Source organism: Zootoca vivipara, chromosome Z1 (assembly GCF_965207765.1).
Source record: "Zootoca vivipara chromosome Z1, rZooViv2.hap1.1, whole genome shotgun sequence".
Classification (NCBI taxonomy): Eukaryota; Metazoa; Chordata; class Lepidosauria; order Squamata; family Lacertidae; genus Zootoca; species Zootoca vivipara.
The window spans coordinates 70,201,684-70,217,248 of record NC_142583.1 but is presented as its reverse complement, the minus strand read 5'-3'; the positions used below and the strand labels follow the sequence as shown (position 1 = coordinate 70,217,248).

The 15,565-nt window shown below is 48.3% G+C and overlaps 1 protein-coding gene across 2 annotated transcripts in view; it reads left to right on the top strand.

The window, feature by feature from the left end:
• Positions 1-985: 985 nt before the first annotated feature.
• The window catches only part of SLC4A11 (solute carrier family 4 member 11), a 144,409-nt gene continuing 129,829 nt past the window's right edge, over positions 986-15,565 (top strand). Inside the window, exon 1 of one of the 2 annotated variants that reach the window (XM_035101166.3) lies at positions 986-1,372. In XM_035101166.3, coding sequence (XP_034957057.3) covers positions 1,333-1,372 — 40 coding nt within the window. In that variant the 5' untranslated portion in view covers positions 986-1,332. The remainder of the gene's footprint in view (positions 1,373-15,565) is intronic. The other variant, XM_088661156.1, reaches the window with a different exon arrangement.

Sequence of the window (15,565 nt, the reverse complement as noted above, 5' to 3'; positions counted from 1 at the left end):
GCATGCAAGGCCAATCAGGGATAAGAGGACGATGAGAGCTGTAATCTGCAAGCATTTGGAGGGCCGTGGGGTCCCCCTTTCCCTCTCCCTCCCTCCTAATAATACTGAAATCCAAAGACATCCAAGGGAAGCTGAATGTTGCGAGACACAAGGAAGTGCTTTCCCACCCACTGCATAGTTAAATTATGGAACTCACACCTGTTTTCTTGGTGTTTTTGTAAAAAGATAGCTCAACAACAACTTTGAGGTTTGTAAAAAAAAAAAAAGCCCAACAATTTCGGGGTGTCCTGGCAACCCAAAAAACACTTTGAGGTTTCCACACTTAAGCGGCATGGTAAATAATAAGGGAAAATAAGCGTGCTTCCCAGAGATCCGAATTCCAAAGGGAAGCTGAAACAACCGAGAGATGCAGGGGTCCTGTCCTGCCTCCTTATCCGTGCAAAACGAATTATTATTATTAATTTAATTTGTGTACCACCCGTCACCCGTAGGCATAGGAGCCAACTCCTAGGGGACAAGGTCCTTTCGCCCCACCCCTTAAAATATTTGAGGGAGTGGGTCCCCGAGAAGTTGATAGGCATTACCCTTCAAATGGTGTTTGTGCGTGATTATGTTGAGTGGGGCTTACATGGCCCCCTCTATGGGTGTAGCCAGGATTTATGATGGGTGTGTGTGTGTCAGACTTTATGGTAGGGGGAGCAGAACCTCAGTTACTTAAGTATTTTTATTGATTTCTATTGATTGGGGGGCATCTGCCTCCACTGCCCCCCTTGGCTACGCCCAAGGCCCCCTCCCCAACATTTTATTCAAGTCGGCACTCTGCCCGTGGATCTCAGATCAGTTCAAGGCGACTCTATATCCTCCTCCCCACCCCGGGGCGCAGCCTTCCTGCGCGAAGAGGCGCTGCGTCCTCCTCGAGGGCTGCTGCGCGCAATTGCGGCTCCTTTTGGAAAGCGCCCCTAGGGGGCCCGAGCGCGCCAGGGGCGAGCCGCGCCAGGGTGCGGGCGCAGCGGGAGGTGGCCGGGGCCTCTCCTCCCTCCGCCTCCCACGCCTCCTTGGGGAGCCTCGCCGCGGGAAGCGCGCTAGGACCGGCGCGGGAGGGAGGGAGGGAGGTGTGTCACTCCGCGCGGCTGCTTCTTCTGCTGCGCCCCTCCGCCGCCGCCTCCTCCTGCTCCTCCTCGGCCGTCCCTTCCCCTTTCCACCCGCCGCAACCCGGGCCGATGCGCGGGCGCTTTCAGTTCGGGCTGCTCTGCTCCTTCCGACGGCGGCGAGGCGGCAGGCGTGGCGCGCCTCGGCGATGGTGTGAAGCGCAGCCCCGGAGCGGCGGCAGCGATGGCAACGGCGAGGCGCGTCTTCCACCTCCAGCCATGCGGTGAGCGCCTGCTTTTGCCGGGGCGGGCGGAGGCGGGGGCGGATGCAGGAAGGAGCTCGGGCAGCCGCAGCAGCCGGCGAAGGTGCCCCTCGCCTGGCGGGGTCACGGCCCAGCTGTTGCAGCTCGCTTGCAAGTTGCAGCTCCTCCCCGAAGCGCCTTTTGCAACTGCGCGCTCCGTCCGGTTTCTGGGGACAAACACTCCAGCCCTTCATAAAAAAAGAGGGCTGACTGTTCCCCCACCCCACCCCCCGCTCCCTCAACTTGTTTGGGAATACTTCCTCACCCCTTGAAAAGCCCACAAAACCGTCTCCCTCCAGTTTGGCTTTTGCACGGCTTGCTGTCGCGCTCTGCAAAGTTTTGCAAGCGAGCGAAAGAGGCGAGCTCGCTTTGCGCACGCAGAAGGGGAAGAAAAGGGGAAGCGGCCCTTTTTTGACAGGAGGATGGAGGGGAATTTAAACAAAAGGGAGGGCAGGTCTCGCTGGGCGTAAACAACCCCGAGCAAGAAGGCAGATGGATCCTGTCCTGGCCCGTGTCAAGGTGTTTTTTTTTGCGGACACACACAAAAATTAAAGGGTTTGGAGAGGTCGGGTGGGGGCGCTTCTTCTTGGCCAGCCGCAACTCCCCAAAGATCTGCGGAGTGAGCGCGGAGCTCTCCTTTTTGCTCCTAGCTTAAGGGAACAAGAAGTTTGAAGCCTTTGTCAAATACTGGGTTTTAAAGCTATTGTTAGTGAAAAGGGTGTGCTGTTTTGGCAACATCCAGCGGTATTTTCTGTACTTGACTTTTTTAAAAAAGACAAAACAAAACATAATGGGCTTCAGTTGCTGCAATTGCTCTTGTTGAAATAAGGTAGTTGATGGTCTTTGAGTTATTTGCAAGCAAAATAGAGGCAGTGGATGTTGTGCAATTCAGTTTGTTTTTGGTTTTTAAAGCGGTTATCAGCACTTCCTTGAGTCTTTTGTTTTGTTTTTTTGAGGTTGCTGGGTTCCCCCTCCCCCTCCCCCTCCCTCTCCTCCCTTTCCTTAGAAGCAAAGTGACTCCAGTATAATCTTGTAGGGGGGAACTTCTCCAGCGTTAGACCATTGGAGAGAAGGGGGTGATTCTTATACCTACTTCTGCAGGATGCACAATTCCCATTCATTCCCTTTTCTGGCTTTTGGGTTGCTTTGCTCCTCAGCAAAAGGAGCTGTAGGTGGCAGAGCAGTTCAGCTCATTGGGGACTCACAAAACATTGACCGCTGCAAGCATTTCCTGTAAGGTGTCCAGTCCCAGGATGTGTGTGGGTTTAAGGTGCCATTAATTCTGGGAGGCCCTTTCCAAACAAGTGAACCTGTTCTCTTTTTATAGCTTATATTCTTTGCCTCTTGTTACTAGAATTACCTGCCCTGAGCTAGCCACAATATCGGAACCCAGGTGGACTTCTGGGGTTATCCGGCTGAGTATTGGACAAGCGTTTGTGTTGATGATGGTCAACACTAATTCTCTGATAGCCTTTGATGTTTGCAGCTTCTCATGCTTCATGTGAAACTGTCGGCTTCTCCAGATTGTTGTATTCTGCAGCTGCTAAACCAGATCAGGGTAGCCAATGAGTCTCAAAGCCTTGCTGAGTTAGGGATTTCCCCTGCATGTGAAGACAGGCTCCGTTGGTGTGAGTAGTGGGTCCAGTGGTCAAGAAGGCGGTTTTTGCACTAGCTGTAGAGGGAAATGAGGGGCAGGTGGGGCTCCTACACCTGGGAAGGAAAGCCCATCTAGGAGAAGGAAAGCTGTGGTCCTAAACCTCCGCTGTCTTGCGGGATAGTTTTGGGAGAAGAACAGACTAAGGCAAAGCTTTTCAAACTTTTCATGTTGGTGACACACTTTTTTAGACATGCATCATTTTGTGACACAGTGGGGAGTGTCTGTGCGACACACCTACGCACTGCCACTGACGCACTAATGTGTTGTGAGACAGTTTGGAATGCTCTGGGCTAAGAAATACAGAGGTATCTGAAGAAGTGCGCATGCACACGAAAGCTCATACCAATGACAAACTTAGTTGGTCTCTAAGGTGCTGCTGGAAGGATTTTTTTTTATTTTGTTTCGACTACGTCAGACCAACATGGCTACCTACCTGTAACTAGAGGTACCTTGGTTCTTGAACGGCTCAGTTGTCGAACAAATCGGCTCCCGAATGCGACAAACCCAGAAGTAAGTGTTCTGGTTTGCGAATGTTTTTCGGAAGCCAAACGTCTGACGTGGCTTCCAGTTGCAAGCTCCCGCAGCACATTGGAAGCCGTTCCTTGGTTTTCGAACGGTTTTGGGAGTCGAACAGACTCCCAGAACATATTAAGTTCGAGAACCAAGGTACCGCTGTAAATCCTACACAAATCCAGAGTGGGGTCCCTAAGACAGTTGGATGGCGCCTCCTGGCAACTCCTGCAGCTAAGCTGGTGCATCTTGCTCTGCTTTCCCTTGGACCCCAGCAGCGAGGCCGAGAGGGGGGTCTTGTCAGCTGGGCAGCCCAGGACTTCCATACACACTGTCCAGGCTTGTGCCCCGGTGTGTGTGTGTGTGTGTGTGTGTGTGTGTGTGTGTGTGTCACTTTGAAAGCTGCAAACACATTGGTTTGACTTCACCCCCAGAGGCACATTCCATTGTCACTCGAGACAGAAGTTTGCCAACAAAATTCTTCAACATGTCCTTGTTGCAATAGCATCCATACCATATATCTAAAGCCATATTGTACCATTGCAATAGTCATGTCTTTCCCCAAAGAATCCTGGGAACTGTGCTGATACTAGGCGGGCCCTCTTTCCCAGAGTTTCCCGGGAAGGAAGGACCGAATGTTAAATGACTCTGAGAACTGCAGCTCAAGCATCTGAGGCCCTTCTTTGTGTGTCTGTGTGAGGCCCGGAGGGCAGCAAAATGAGAATGGGCCTTTTTTGCGTTGACACCCCACTTGTGGGAAGCTCTCTCCAAGGAGGCTCGCCTGGCACCTGCATTCCATATCTTTAGGAGTCAAGCGAAACCATTCTTCTTCTAGTTACAGGTAGAGGTAGCCGTGTTGGTCTGAGTCGAAGCAAAATAAAAAAATTCCTTCAGTAGCACCTTAAAGACCAACTAAGTTTTTATTTTGGTATGAGCTTTCGTGTGCATGCACACTTCTTCAGACATTCTTCTTCTGCTAGCCTTTACCTAACCATCTATGGCCTTTTAAACTGTATGTGGGAGGGTGGGTGGGTTATTGTTATTATGGTATGTATTTTTGTGTTTTTATATTGTAAGCCGGCCTGGGATCTTCAGATGAAGAACAATACTGTATAGAAATTCAAAAAATATTGTTATATATTGTAAGTATTGTGATTTAATTGTATGTTGTGGATGGGGCCTGATAGTGCATCAGTGGTGGGTTTATTTTGTGAAAAAAGCGACTTAAAGTGCAATGAATAATAATAGTAAATGAGGGGAGAGTTGGAGTGGCTTTGGCGAGGTCAGAGTGACTCAGGCAAGGCTGTTTTGCTGCTCAAGCAAATCTCGATCTGAGAAAGATTGGGGTCCTTTGTGGTGCAGTTCTGACTGAACATGAGCCAAGAGTTGCACCCTCTTTGTAGTGATCTGGTGATCCTGAGATCTGGCTCCTGACATGCAGGATGTTTCAGCAGGGCGCTCTAAAACTGTGGCTCCCCAGAACAGCTGTTTACGCATATTCCAGTTTAGGATTTCAATCCGAGACATTGAGTCTCAGGATTGTGGGTTCGAGCCCCATGTCGGGCAAAAGATTCCTACATTGCAGGGGGCTGGACTATTACGATGCATCTTATGATTTTAGCAAATGCATCCCACTGGTGTTGAGGGCTGAGGCTGCAGCGATGATGAGCAGGTGAGTCACAGCGGAGGTTGAAAAGTGTTGCAATTAGGGAGATCCACCATCACTAGCTGGGATGGCGGCGGCATTTGTGGTCGGCTGAGAAAGCTGAGAAAGACCTAGAATGCTCTCTTGGATTTCTCCCTTGGTTTCTGATAAAAAAAAGGTTTGGATGTGAAGCGGGTTTTTAAATGAGAGCCTGGATTTGTGTTTGCACTGTGGTTTCTTACTTTCTGTAATTAACCGTGAACGAGCAGCCTGCTGGCGGTGTACGCTGCTCCGTCCCCCTGGCTTTGCTCTTCTCCTAGATGGAGCAAGAGTAACAAAGGCTGAAACCACAGTGGGACCAGCAGCAAACCACGGTTTATGTGACTCCCTGGGGGGTTGTGGCTTGTTGGGGAGCAGCAAACCACTACCAGGTATTTAACCATAACTGGAAGCCAAGGTTAGCTGTGGATTCTGGGTTTGTTCTTCCTGCTTGCATTAGAGGAGAAGGGATGCAAGAGTGCTTGGGCAGTGTCAATTCTCTGCTTTTTCACAGTAAACCATGACAAGCCAGAAACCATCGCTTTCCGTAATGCATGAGTGCAGCCTTTATTTTGCAGCGTTGGTGAGAGGTGGCTACCCTAGAAAAACTAATGCTGGCTAATGCTGCAGCTTTGCGCAGTTTGTTCGGCTGTCTGTACCTGCACTCAAGATGAGTTTTAATTTTGGGGCACTTATCCCCATCCTCCGCCAATCCTGTAGTCTCTGCGGGAGTGTTGTGGTCTCCTGAAGGCCAAACAAATTGCCTAGATCCGTGGTACAAAATGAATAAATCTCATACCTGTCCACGCTTCAGGGAATGTATTTTCTGACATGCACAGGACGTACTGTTCTGTGCTGATGGAGAGCTGTAAATATCCCGTTTTACATGAGCAGTCATCACTTCTTAAAGTGAAGCCTCTCGCTTGTAGGCGTTACTCCAAAATCACAGTGCGTGGGATACATTAAGCAGCTCATATGGATGGAGTTTGGTTGGCGGTGGGACTGCAAGGCCTTGACCGTTCTCTTCTCCTTCCTCCCCCCCTTGTAGCACTTGTAATTATGTACAGGAATGATAATTTGGGGAATGGCAATAGCTCAGTCAAAGAATCGTAGAGTTGGAAGGGACCCAGAGGGTCATCTAGGCCAGTGTTTCTCAACCAGTGTGCCTCCAGATGTTTTGGGACTACAACTCCCATCATTCCTGACCACTGGTCTTGCTAGCTAGGGATGATGGGAGTTGTAGTCCCAAAACATCTGGAGGCACACTGGTTGAGAAACACTGATCTAGGCCAACCCCCTGCAATGCAGGAATCTCAACACGCAGTTGGTTCCCCATCCAATTTGAAAGCACACCGGACCCTGCTTAGCTTTGCAAATGTGCTAGCAGACTACCCTGAGCTTAGATCAGATGCAGGCCTCACCTGCATTGCACATTTAAAACAGTATCATATCACTTTAAGTAGTATTGGCTTCCCCCAGAGAATCCTGGGAAGTGTAGTTAGTTAAGGGTTCGGAGTTCGCACAGCTACACTTCCCAGAGTTCCCTCGGAAGAGGGATTGATTGTCAAAGCACAGTGGGGATTGTAGCTCTGGGAGGGGAATAGGGGTCTCCTAACATCGCTCAGCACCCTGAAAAAACTACAGTTCCCAGGATTTGTTTTAAGGGGGGAGCCATGACTGTTTAGAGTGGGGCGAGAGTGCTTTCAATGTATATTGCAGATGGGGATCTCCTCTGGTTTTTTGGTGCTTTTGTTTGTGGCAATCATATTTGTGGATTGGTAGTTGTGAATAATTTAAAAATGCATCACCTTGGACTTCTAGGGTGGCCAGATTACCGGGCGTAATCGGATAAGTGGGCCTTTAAGATGCCATTAGAGTCTATCTCCTTTTCCGAAGCAACCTTTGGCTTTGCAAGGCGTAGAAATGACAGAAATAAACCCCTAGAATCCAGGCAAACTGCTTGATGTACGATCTTATGCAAAGTTCCCAGCCGACACTTCGTTTGAGGACAGTTTGCATAATTAACTGTTGGGTAACATGCTTGTCCCAATCACGTGCCAGTAAACACATTATCTGACGTGTGTTTTGATTTTGTGACTCTCCCCAGCCCCAAAAACCAGCACAAGATCTTTGCATATTGCAGAAGTCTCATTCTTGTCACTTGCAAAAATGATGTGTGAGGCTGTTCCTTACATCCATATGCCTGGAGGCGAAGGGATCTGCCACTTCAGATGTTTCTGTGCCATAGGGACAGATCTATACTTGCCTGGTTTCTTTTCCCGGTTTCCTTTCCTTTCAAAATTGCAAAACAAAAGTTGCAAATGCTTGAAATCTCCCCGTTGGGCCGTTCAGTAACTCCAATAACTTCAAGTAGAGTTAGCGCTGGCTATAATATATGGCAAATGGCAGTTTTCAAAACAAGTGTCTCTGTCATCCAAGGAACACCTTCTTTTTTAAGAGGGCAATTTCCTTGTAAGGGATTTGGTTGCAGAGGGGGAAACAACAAACAGCCTGAGTTGTTGTTTGTCTTGCTATTGTCTTAAATAACACATCATTCCAGAGAAGTTTTCCGCCCTTTAATTAGATGGATCACAAAGGCGTGGCCCAAACATAGTTTGACTGCTTATTACACAAGCGGGGTGGGTGGGTGGGGGTGAACGTCTGGTTAGCTAACTTGACCTTTTTCAGAGGTTCAGTTTTCCATCTGTGAAATGGGAACAATCGGCTCCCAAATACAAGTTGCAAGAGAGCAGTGGGCTTTCTGTTAGCTGGAGATTCTTGTATAGAGTGCAAGAATAGCTGTGAATCCTGCATGGGGCGGACAGGTCTTGACTGCATAACTCTTTGAGTCTCTTCCATCTCTACAATTCTCTCTACAATTCTGTGATTCTGCAAAGTGCCTTAGTTTCAGATCCTGATCACTTTCGTTTCTGCAGAAGAAACTGGTGTCGCTCTATCTCAGCCTTTTGCCCTTTTCTGACTTGGTGGCAACGTTAGAAACTCAGATATATAAGCTAATCGCCAAATGAAACCTTAAATGTAGGTCGCCACAATGGAATGTTTAGGCGCCATTTCCCCCGCAGTTGAATTTATTATTATTATTGCTCATTTCATTTCTATACTGCTTTCTATTTTAAAGGGGAAAAATATCAAAGCGGTTTGCAAGACATTAAAACATCAAATAAAACAATTCAGAAGGAAACAAATCCACAAGGAAAAGATTTCAGATCCTTCTCTAAGGGACATTTTGCTTTCTTCATATTTTATCTACCTACTTAATTTATATAGCTGCCCCATATACCCCATATACTTTCACCCTTTTAATGAGGGTGAAAGAGGAGAGCGCAAAATATGGTCTGAAGCTCAACATCAAAAAAACCAAGATCATGGCCACTGGTCCCATCACCTCCTGGCAAATAGAAGGGGAAGAAATGGAGGCAGTGAGAGATTTTACTTTCTTGGGCTCCTTGATCACTGCAGATGGTGACAGCAGTCACGAAATTAAAAGACGCCTGCTTCTTGGGAGAAAAGCAATGACAAACCTAGACAGCATCTTAAAAAGCAGAGACATCACCTTGCCGACAAAGGTCCGTATAGTTAAAGCTTTGGTTTCCCCAGTAGTGATGTATGGAAGTGAGAGCTGGACCATAAAGAAGCCTGATCGCCGAAGAATGGATGCTTTTGAATTATGGTGCTGGAGGAGACTCTTGAGAGTCCCATGGACTGCAAGAAGATCAAACCTATCCATTCTTAAGGAAATCAGCCCCGAGTGCTCACTGGAAGGACAGATCGTGAAGCTGAGGCTCCAATACTTTGGCCACCTCATGAGAAGAGAAGACTCCCTGGAAAAGACCCTGATGCTGGGAAAGATGGAGGGCACTAGGAGAAGGGGACGACAGAGGACGAGATGGTTGGACAGTGTTCTCGAAGCTATGAACATGAGTTTGACCAAACTGTGGGAGGCAGTGCAAGACAGGAGTGCCTGGCGTGCTTTGGTCCAGGGGGTCACGAAGAGTCGGACATGACTAAACGACTAAACAACAACATATACCCCATATACTCTAGGAAGGCAGTATATAGCTGCCCCATATACTCTAGGAAGCCAGTGTGGTTTAGTGGTTAGAGTGTCGGACTAGGACCTGGGAGATCAGGGTTCAAATCCCCACTCAGCCATGAAGCTCACTGGGTGACCTTGGACCAGTCACAGCCTCCTAACCTACCTCACAAGGTCGTTGTAGGGATTAACTGAGGGGGTGTGTGTAAACCATATACTCCTTGGAGATGTACATTCAATAGGTAAGCTCTTTTGCTGACCCGCTTGCCGGAGGGGCCAGCCAGATGGAGAATGTCATTCACCACCCTGGCATCCAGAGATCTCCATGTGGTCTCAATTGGACCTGCACTCTTTGCAAAACGCACCTGGGGATTTTCTAGCTTGGTGGCACCTTGCAGATTTTTGTTTGTTTGTTTTGAAATCGTTTTTATTTGATTTTCCAATACGACATTTTTTAAAAATCAAATACATATCCATATACAGAGATTCCTTTGAATCTTTTTTAATGAATTTTTTAAAATTTTCCATTATATAATATTTAAACACATCACCATTATCCATTTTACTTCTTTAGCTCTTAAGAGCCTGTCGACTCCCCTCCTTTCTGCCTCATGGTTTTCAAAGTTAACCTTTATCTCATAGCATTTATACGTTTTCCAATTTACATTTCACTCCTTCAAAATGCCACATTTTTAAATAAATATAAAAAGGGAAGAGCAGTTGTTATTACAAGTCTTTTGACAACCCTGCTGTTAATTGCTCGCAATAGTCCTTCAGATATTGTATAAATTTAACTTCAATCTTTTTGGAATGCTTGGTCACGCTGGTTTCGGATTTTTCCTGTCAGCTTCGCCAATTCCGCAAAGTCCATCATCTTCGTCTGCCACTCTTCTTTCATTGGGACGTCTTATTGGGCTAAACCAGGGTCCCCAAACTAAGGCCCGGGGGCCGGATGTGGCCCAATCGCCTTCTAAATCCGGAATCAGCATGTTTTTACATGAGTAGAATGTGTCCTTTTATTTAAAATGCATCTCTGGGTTATTTGTGGGGCATAGGAATTCATTCATATTTCCCCCCCCCAAAAAATATAGTCTGGCCCCCCACAAGGTCTGAGGGACAGTGGACCGGCCCCCTGCTGAAAAAGTTTGCTGACCCCTGAAACTAATTCTTGCTGCAGTTGTCGCATACATAGACACTTTTCTTTATCTTCCTTTGGTATCTCTTCCCCCACTATACCCAGTAAAAATGCTTCTGGTTTTTTTAACAAAAGTATTTTTTTTACATTTTCTTTAACTCAGATTTCTCCGAATCTCAGGACTTCCCCCCAGCCTCTCCCTGGAGTCCCATTTAAAACATTTAAAACTGCATCTTCTTCCAAACTCTTTAACTATTATACCAATCCATATTTTCCATGGTAATTGTTACACTACAAGTGAAATAAAAATCCTGGCAATGTTTCCATCTGCTTACGGTGGTCTCTTAGATAACGTAGAAATTTCCCCCATTCTTTTGTAACGTTTTTGTCCTCTTGGTTCCTGAGTTTTCCGGTCGGCTTTGCCATCAGCCATAGGCCACCAGCTTGGTTTGCCATTCTTCTCTGGTAGGAAGCACCTTCCAGATATTTTGGACTCCCAGCCAGCGTGGCTGTTGTGCCTGAGGCTGCTGGGAACTGTAGCCCAAAACATTTAGGCAGGAGGGAAAGGCAATGTTCTTTGTCAAGGTGGGCAATGGGCGGCATGTTGTGGCATTTGCTCGTTGGCTGTTCCTGCTGCGCTTGGAACAGGACGGTCTGGATTTCTGCCTGCGGCTAAGACCAGGATGGAACCATTTGCTTTTCTTTGGGAGGATCTGAGAAGTGGTATGTGCCAATTGCCTCAAGAGTTGGTTGCGGGCGCCGCGTAAACAAACAGACGCTCTCACATGAGCTCCGTGCTGCATTGCAGGGAGACTTGAGTTGTCAGAGCAAGGATGCTCAGGAGCTGTGAGGCAGTTTCTGTTTCGCAACTGGGATATTGCGGAATAAGGAATGTTGTCTAACTGGGCACGGGGTGCCCCAAAGTGGACTGCAAGGCCCACGAGCGAATTATGGGGGCCCTGGGTGCGAGTTGCCAAGCCGGAAGTGGCCACCCTGGGTGTCTTAGGTTCCTCACCTAAGACTCGGGATGGAATGGCAAACTGGTTTGTCCCATACTAAGGTTATGCCAAATCCCTGTGTCTAATTGGAGGAAGGCGTGTGGAACCTCAGCTTGTGTCTGCTTGTTCTCCCCCACGTTATGTCTTAACAGCCTCTTCATGAGTTGAGAAGACACAGCGTCATGGTGTTCCTACGCAATCAGATTCCTTGTCTAAAGCACTCCATTTGCGACCTTCTGCCTCTGATTCTGGACTGCTCTCTGCCACAGACTCTCCCCGCTCACTAAGCCCTGTTACCTCTTCAGCTTCTGGCACCTCCTCTTCTCCCTCTGACCACTCATTGTCCTACCACCATCCCAGGCTCTGAGCCTTCTTCCCCTGGGGGTTCCCCAGCTGGTTCCTCTCACCATTCTCCTGCATCCAACCAGTCCATGAAGTGCTGTGACTGGGAGCTCTGTCTGACCATTGAAGGATTTGAACAGCAGCTGACGCCAGAATCTGTGCAAAGCAGCAGAGAGACATTTTTAATTTGTGTCATTGCTTTGCCATGCTGCTCTGGTGGAGAGCATGGTTTTTTTCCGTGTGTGTGTGTGTGTGTGTGTGTGTGTCTTCCGCATGCATGCAGGAGCGTTTTAGCTCTTACACCCAGAAGGGAAGAAGGTGAAAGTAAGCATCCCCCCTCCCCTAGCATTTCAGAAGCCATTCTCTGGAAAGGCTGGAGATCTTATTCCCATTGCACACAGCAATGTGAGCACATTGTCAGCAAACACACCGTCCAAGTTGTTCCTGGAAGAGGCTGGAGTGCTGCTGCTGCTGCTGCTGCTGCTGCTGCTGCTACTTGAATATTGAAACCTACCTTATCGATTCCTGGCACAGGAAGATGGGATTTGGCCTTTTCCTGCTCGGCTTTTGCTACTTTGCATATTCCCCTCTCTTTCCAACATGGCTTAGAGAAGTGGCACATACAGCTGCTTGCTGGTGGCAAAGCACAGAGGAGCATCATTCATGCTGGCCAGAGGAAAGCAGGGCAGGGCATGTATTTGTGGCCCCCAACTGCTTTCTGCAGAATGCATTTATTCACTTGGGACTTCTGTCCAGCCCTGGCATGTATATTCTAGGAGGTGCTTGCCAGCCAGGCTAGTTATCCTCTTGGCTTTGGTTGCACTGTCAAGTTTTCAGACCCTGGGCATGGCTGGCAAAATCACAGCTGCCTGCTTGGCCAAGAGCCTATTGGGTCCACCCAGCATCCCTGGACTGTTGGACGCTTAGGAGCACTTTTTGGCAGGGTGGGACAACCTGTTGGTCTCCAGCTGCCATTAGCTGCAGCTCCTGTGGCCGAGAGCCAGGGGTGACGGCAGCTGGGAGTCTGGAGGGCCCCTGGGTTTCCCATCCATACTTTTAAGGCTTATGTCACAGGCTGGTTGGATGCAAAGGAATGGTGGGAGGAACCAGCTGGAGAACCCCCAAAGGGAGAAGGCTCAGAGCCCAGGGATTGGTGGTGGGGTGATGATGAGGGGGTCAGAGGGAGAAAACTTGGAAGAGGAGGAGGTAACAGGGCTTGGTGAGCGGAGGGAGTTGGTGGCAGAGAGAAGTACAGAATCATAAGCAGGGGAGGAGGGAGACCAAGACGACACATGGGTGTCTCCCCCTCTTGCTATGACCAGCTCCTTTCCCTCCTGGTCTCCCAGAACAAGGAGAGGCATGAACAGGGCAGAGGAGGGGTTGGCTTCATGCAGGCACAAGTCTCTGGTTGCTTGGGGAAAGCAACTGACATTCCTGTGCTGATCCTATTTTTGCTAATGAAGAGTTACACAGTGTGATTTACTGCCGGCTTGTTCCTGCCAGCTTATAAAGGACATCTAGACTCTGCCTTTGCCAACCTGGTGTCCACCAGATGTTCTGGAGCACAACTCCCATCAGCCCCTGCCAGCACATGCTCAGCAGTTAGGTACGATGGTGATTTTTGTCCAAAGGAGCTGGAGGGCACCAGGATGGCGAAGGCTGGCTAGTAACAGAAGGCATTTACTCCTACAAACTCCTGCTGTCCAAAAGCCAATTGAAATGTGACTTTGCCGTTTGGACTCTTGATGACTAGCATTCCGGCCTTGCAGATAAAAGCGGAGATGCAGCTGAGTGTAATTGGAAAGAGACGTAGAGGAATGAATGGTCAGGGTGAAAGCAAAGATGAAGAGCAAAGATTGCTGTATAGGGAGCGACTCCTCTGAGTTCTCCAGAACTCTTCCTCACCTTAAGCAAATAAGCTGTCTTGATATTCATTTGCATTGCTACCAAGCTGAAGATGGAGGGTGGGAAGGGGGACATCTGAGGGTCATCCAGTCCAACCCCTGCAATGCATTTCAGGGGGTAAGACTATATGCCCTCATAGGCCCTTCCAACTCTATAATTCTATGATTCTGCGATTCAAAGCAATTCCCATGTGGGAACCCACTGCAGGGGAAATTAGGGAATCATCTCCTTCCAGATGAACCATAACCCCCAAATTCCAAGTTTTGTTCCTTCCCGTTTCCAGCAAAATGTGCAGGCAACATTCTTCTCTTTTGGAGCCTGCACTTTTACAGTGTTGCATGTTGCTCCTGCCTCCGGAGGAATTCCTCCCATAGCTTCCTAGTAAGCACCACATTTCCTTGGCTTCGGAAAGGCTTCAGTTTCAGGTGCCTCCATCTCTCGAACGTGAGAACTCTGCTGGATCTGGGCAAGGAAGGTCCATCAGGGCGGACTTCCAACTCCCATCGGTCCCATCCTGCAACATCAATAGTGGTCATCGTCCAGCAACTTCCAAAGGACTACAGATGCCCCGCCTCTGGTCTAGGCTAACACCCTGCTTCCCACAGTGCCCACCCAGATGTTCCCAGGTGTTTCTTCAAGCAGGCCATGCGGACAGCTGTCCTCCCTGGTTGCCTATTCCCCAGCAAGTGACACCTACAGATACACTGCTACTGAATCTGGAGTGTCCATTTAGCTATCCTTGTGGTTAATAGCAGCTGCTGATCAAACTTCTTAGTCTAGTTCAACGGGGTCTGAAAGTGAAAGACTGAGGACTCGCACTGTCAAATCCGGACACCCCACACCCCCACCTTGTAGAGAAGCGGTTCCCAAAATTGGGTGTTACTGCCCCCCAGGGGGGGGGAATTACCTTGTGTGTGTGTGTGTGCTAAGAGGTGGCAGGGGGCTGCTGGAAGTGTAAAGTGAATCTCACACTTTGAAAAGCTGGTGTCCCTGGACCAATTTTTGTTGAATTACCGGTAGTTAAACTGGCTTTAATTGGGTTTTGAACAAATGTGCAATTCATCGCGACTGTTTGGAATTTCATGGCGTTATTACGGGGCACAGGGGATGGGCTTATGGGTGTTTCCACGGACGTTGATTTAAGTGGCGTTGCTTATCTTCTGTTTGTACCCATAAGTATAAAAATATCAGCCTCTCTCACCCCAACCCAAAATTGCCAGCTTGTCTACACATACCTGTGCTGGGCTGAGCGATGGAGAGAGTCCGATGGTTTTTGCCTAAGGCCGGGGCATAATTAAGCTCCCAAGTTCGGATTTCTTGTAAATTTCTTGCGGAAGGAGCCATGGAATGCGGCGGGTTACTTTTTCAACCTGAAGTTCCAGTTTTGGAAGTGTTTGCGCGGTTATGCATCCAGTTTGGGAAAACAGAAAAGCCCGTAAATAAACCAATCGGGGTTAGAGATGGCTTGTTAATCCTTCTGCGCCTAACAGCCAGCCTTGGGAAAAGTGCTCGGAACTGCCTAGTAATTATAGTGTTGCCTTTTTCAAGATTTACACCCCCCCCAAAAGAAAACACTGAATAGCTATCCATCTATATGGGAAACGAGTATAGAGTTTAAGTAAACACAGAATCCTCTGACAGTCTAGTAAGGAATGCTAAGCCATGGGGAAGTAAACTGGAATTCCTCTGGTTTATGCTTCTAATGCAGATATATGAGATACACACACACATATATACATATATGACCTATTTACTGTAGTCTGGTATTGGGGGTTCCATGCCTCTCCCCAGCCCCCATTCTGCTCTGCTTTACTTTTTCTGGAATAACATTAAAGCAAACACTGACTCCTTCCGATCAGTGATTTTCTTTGGGGCTTAATCCCCTGTTAT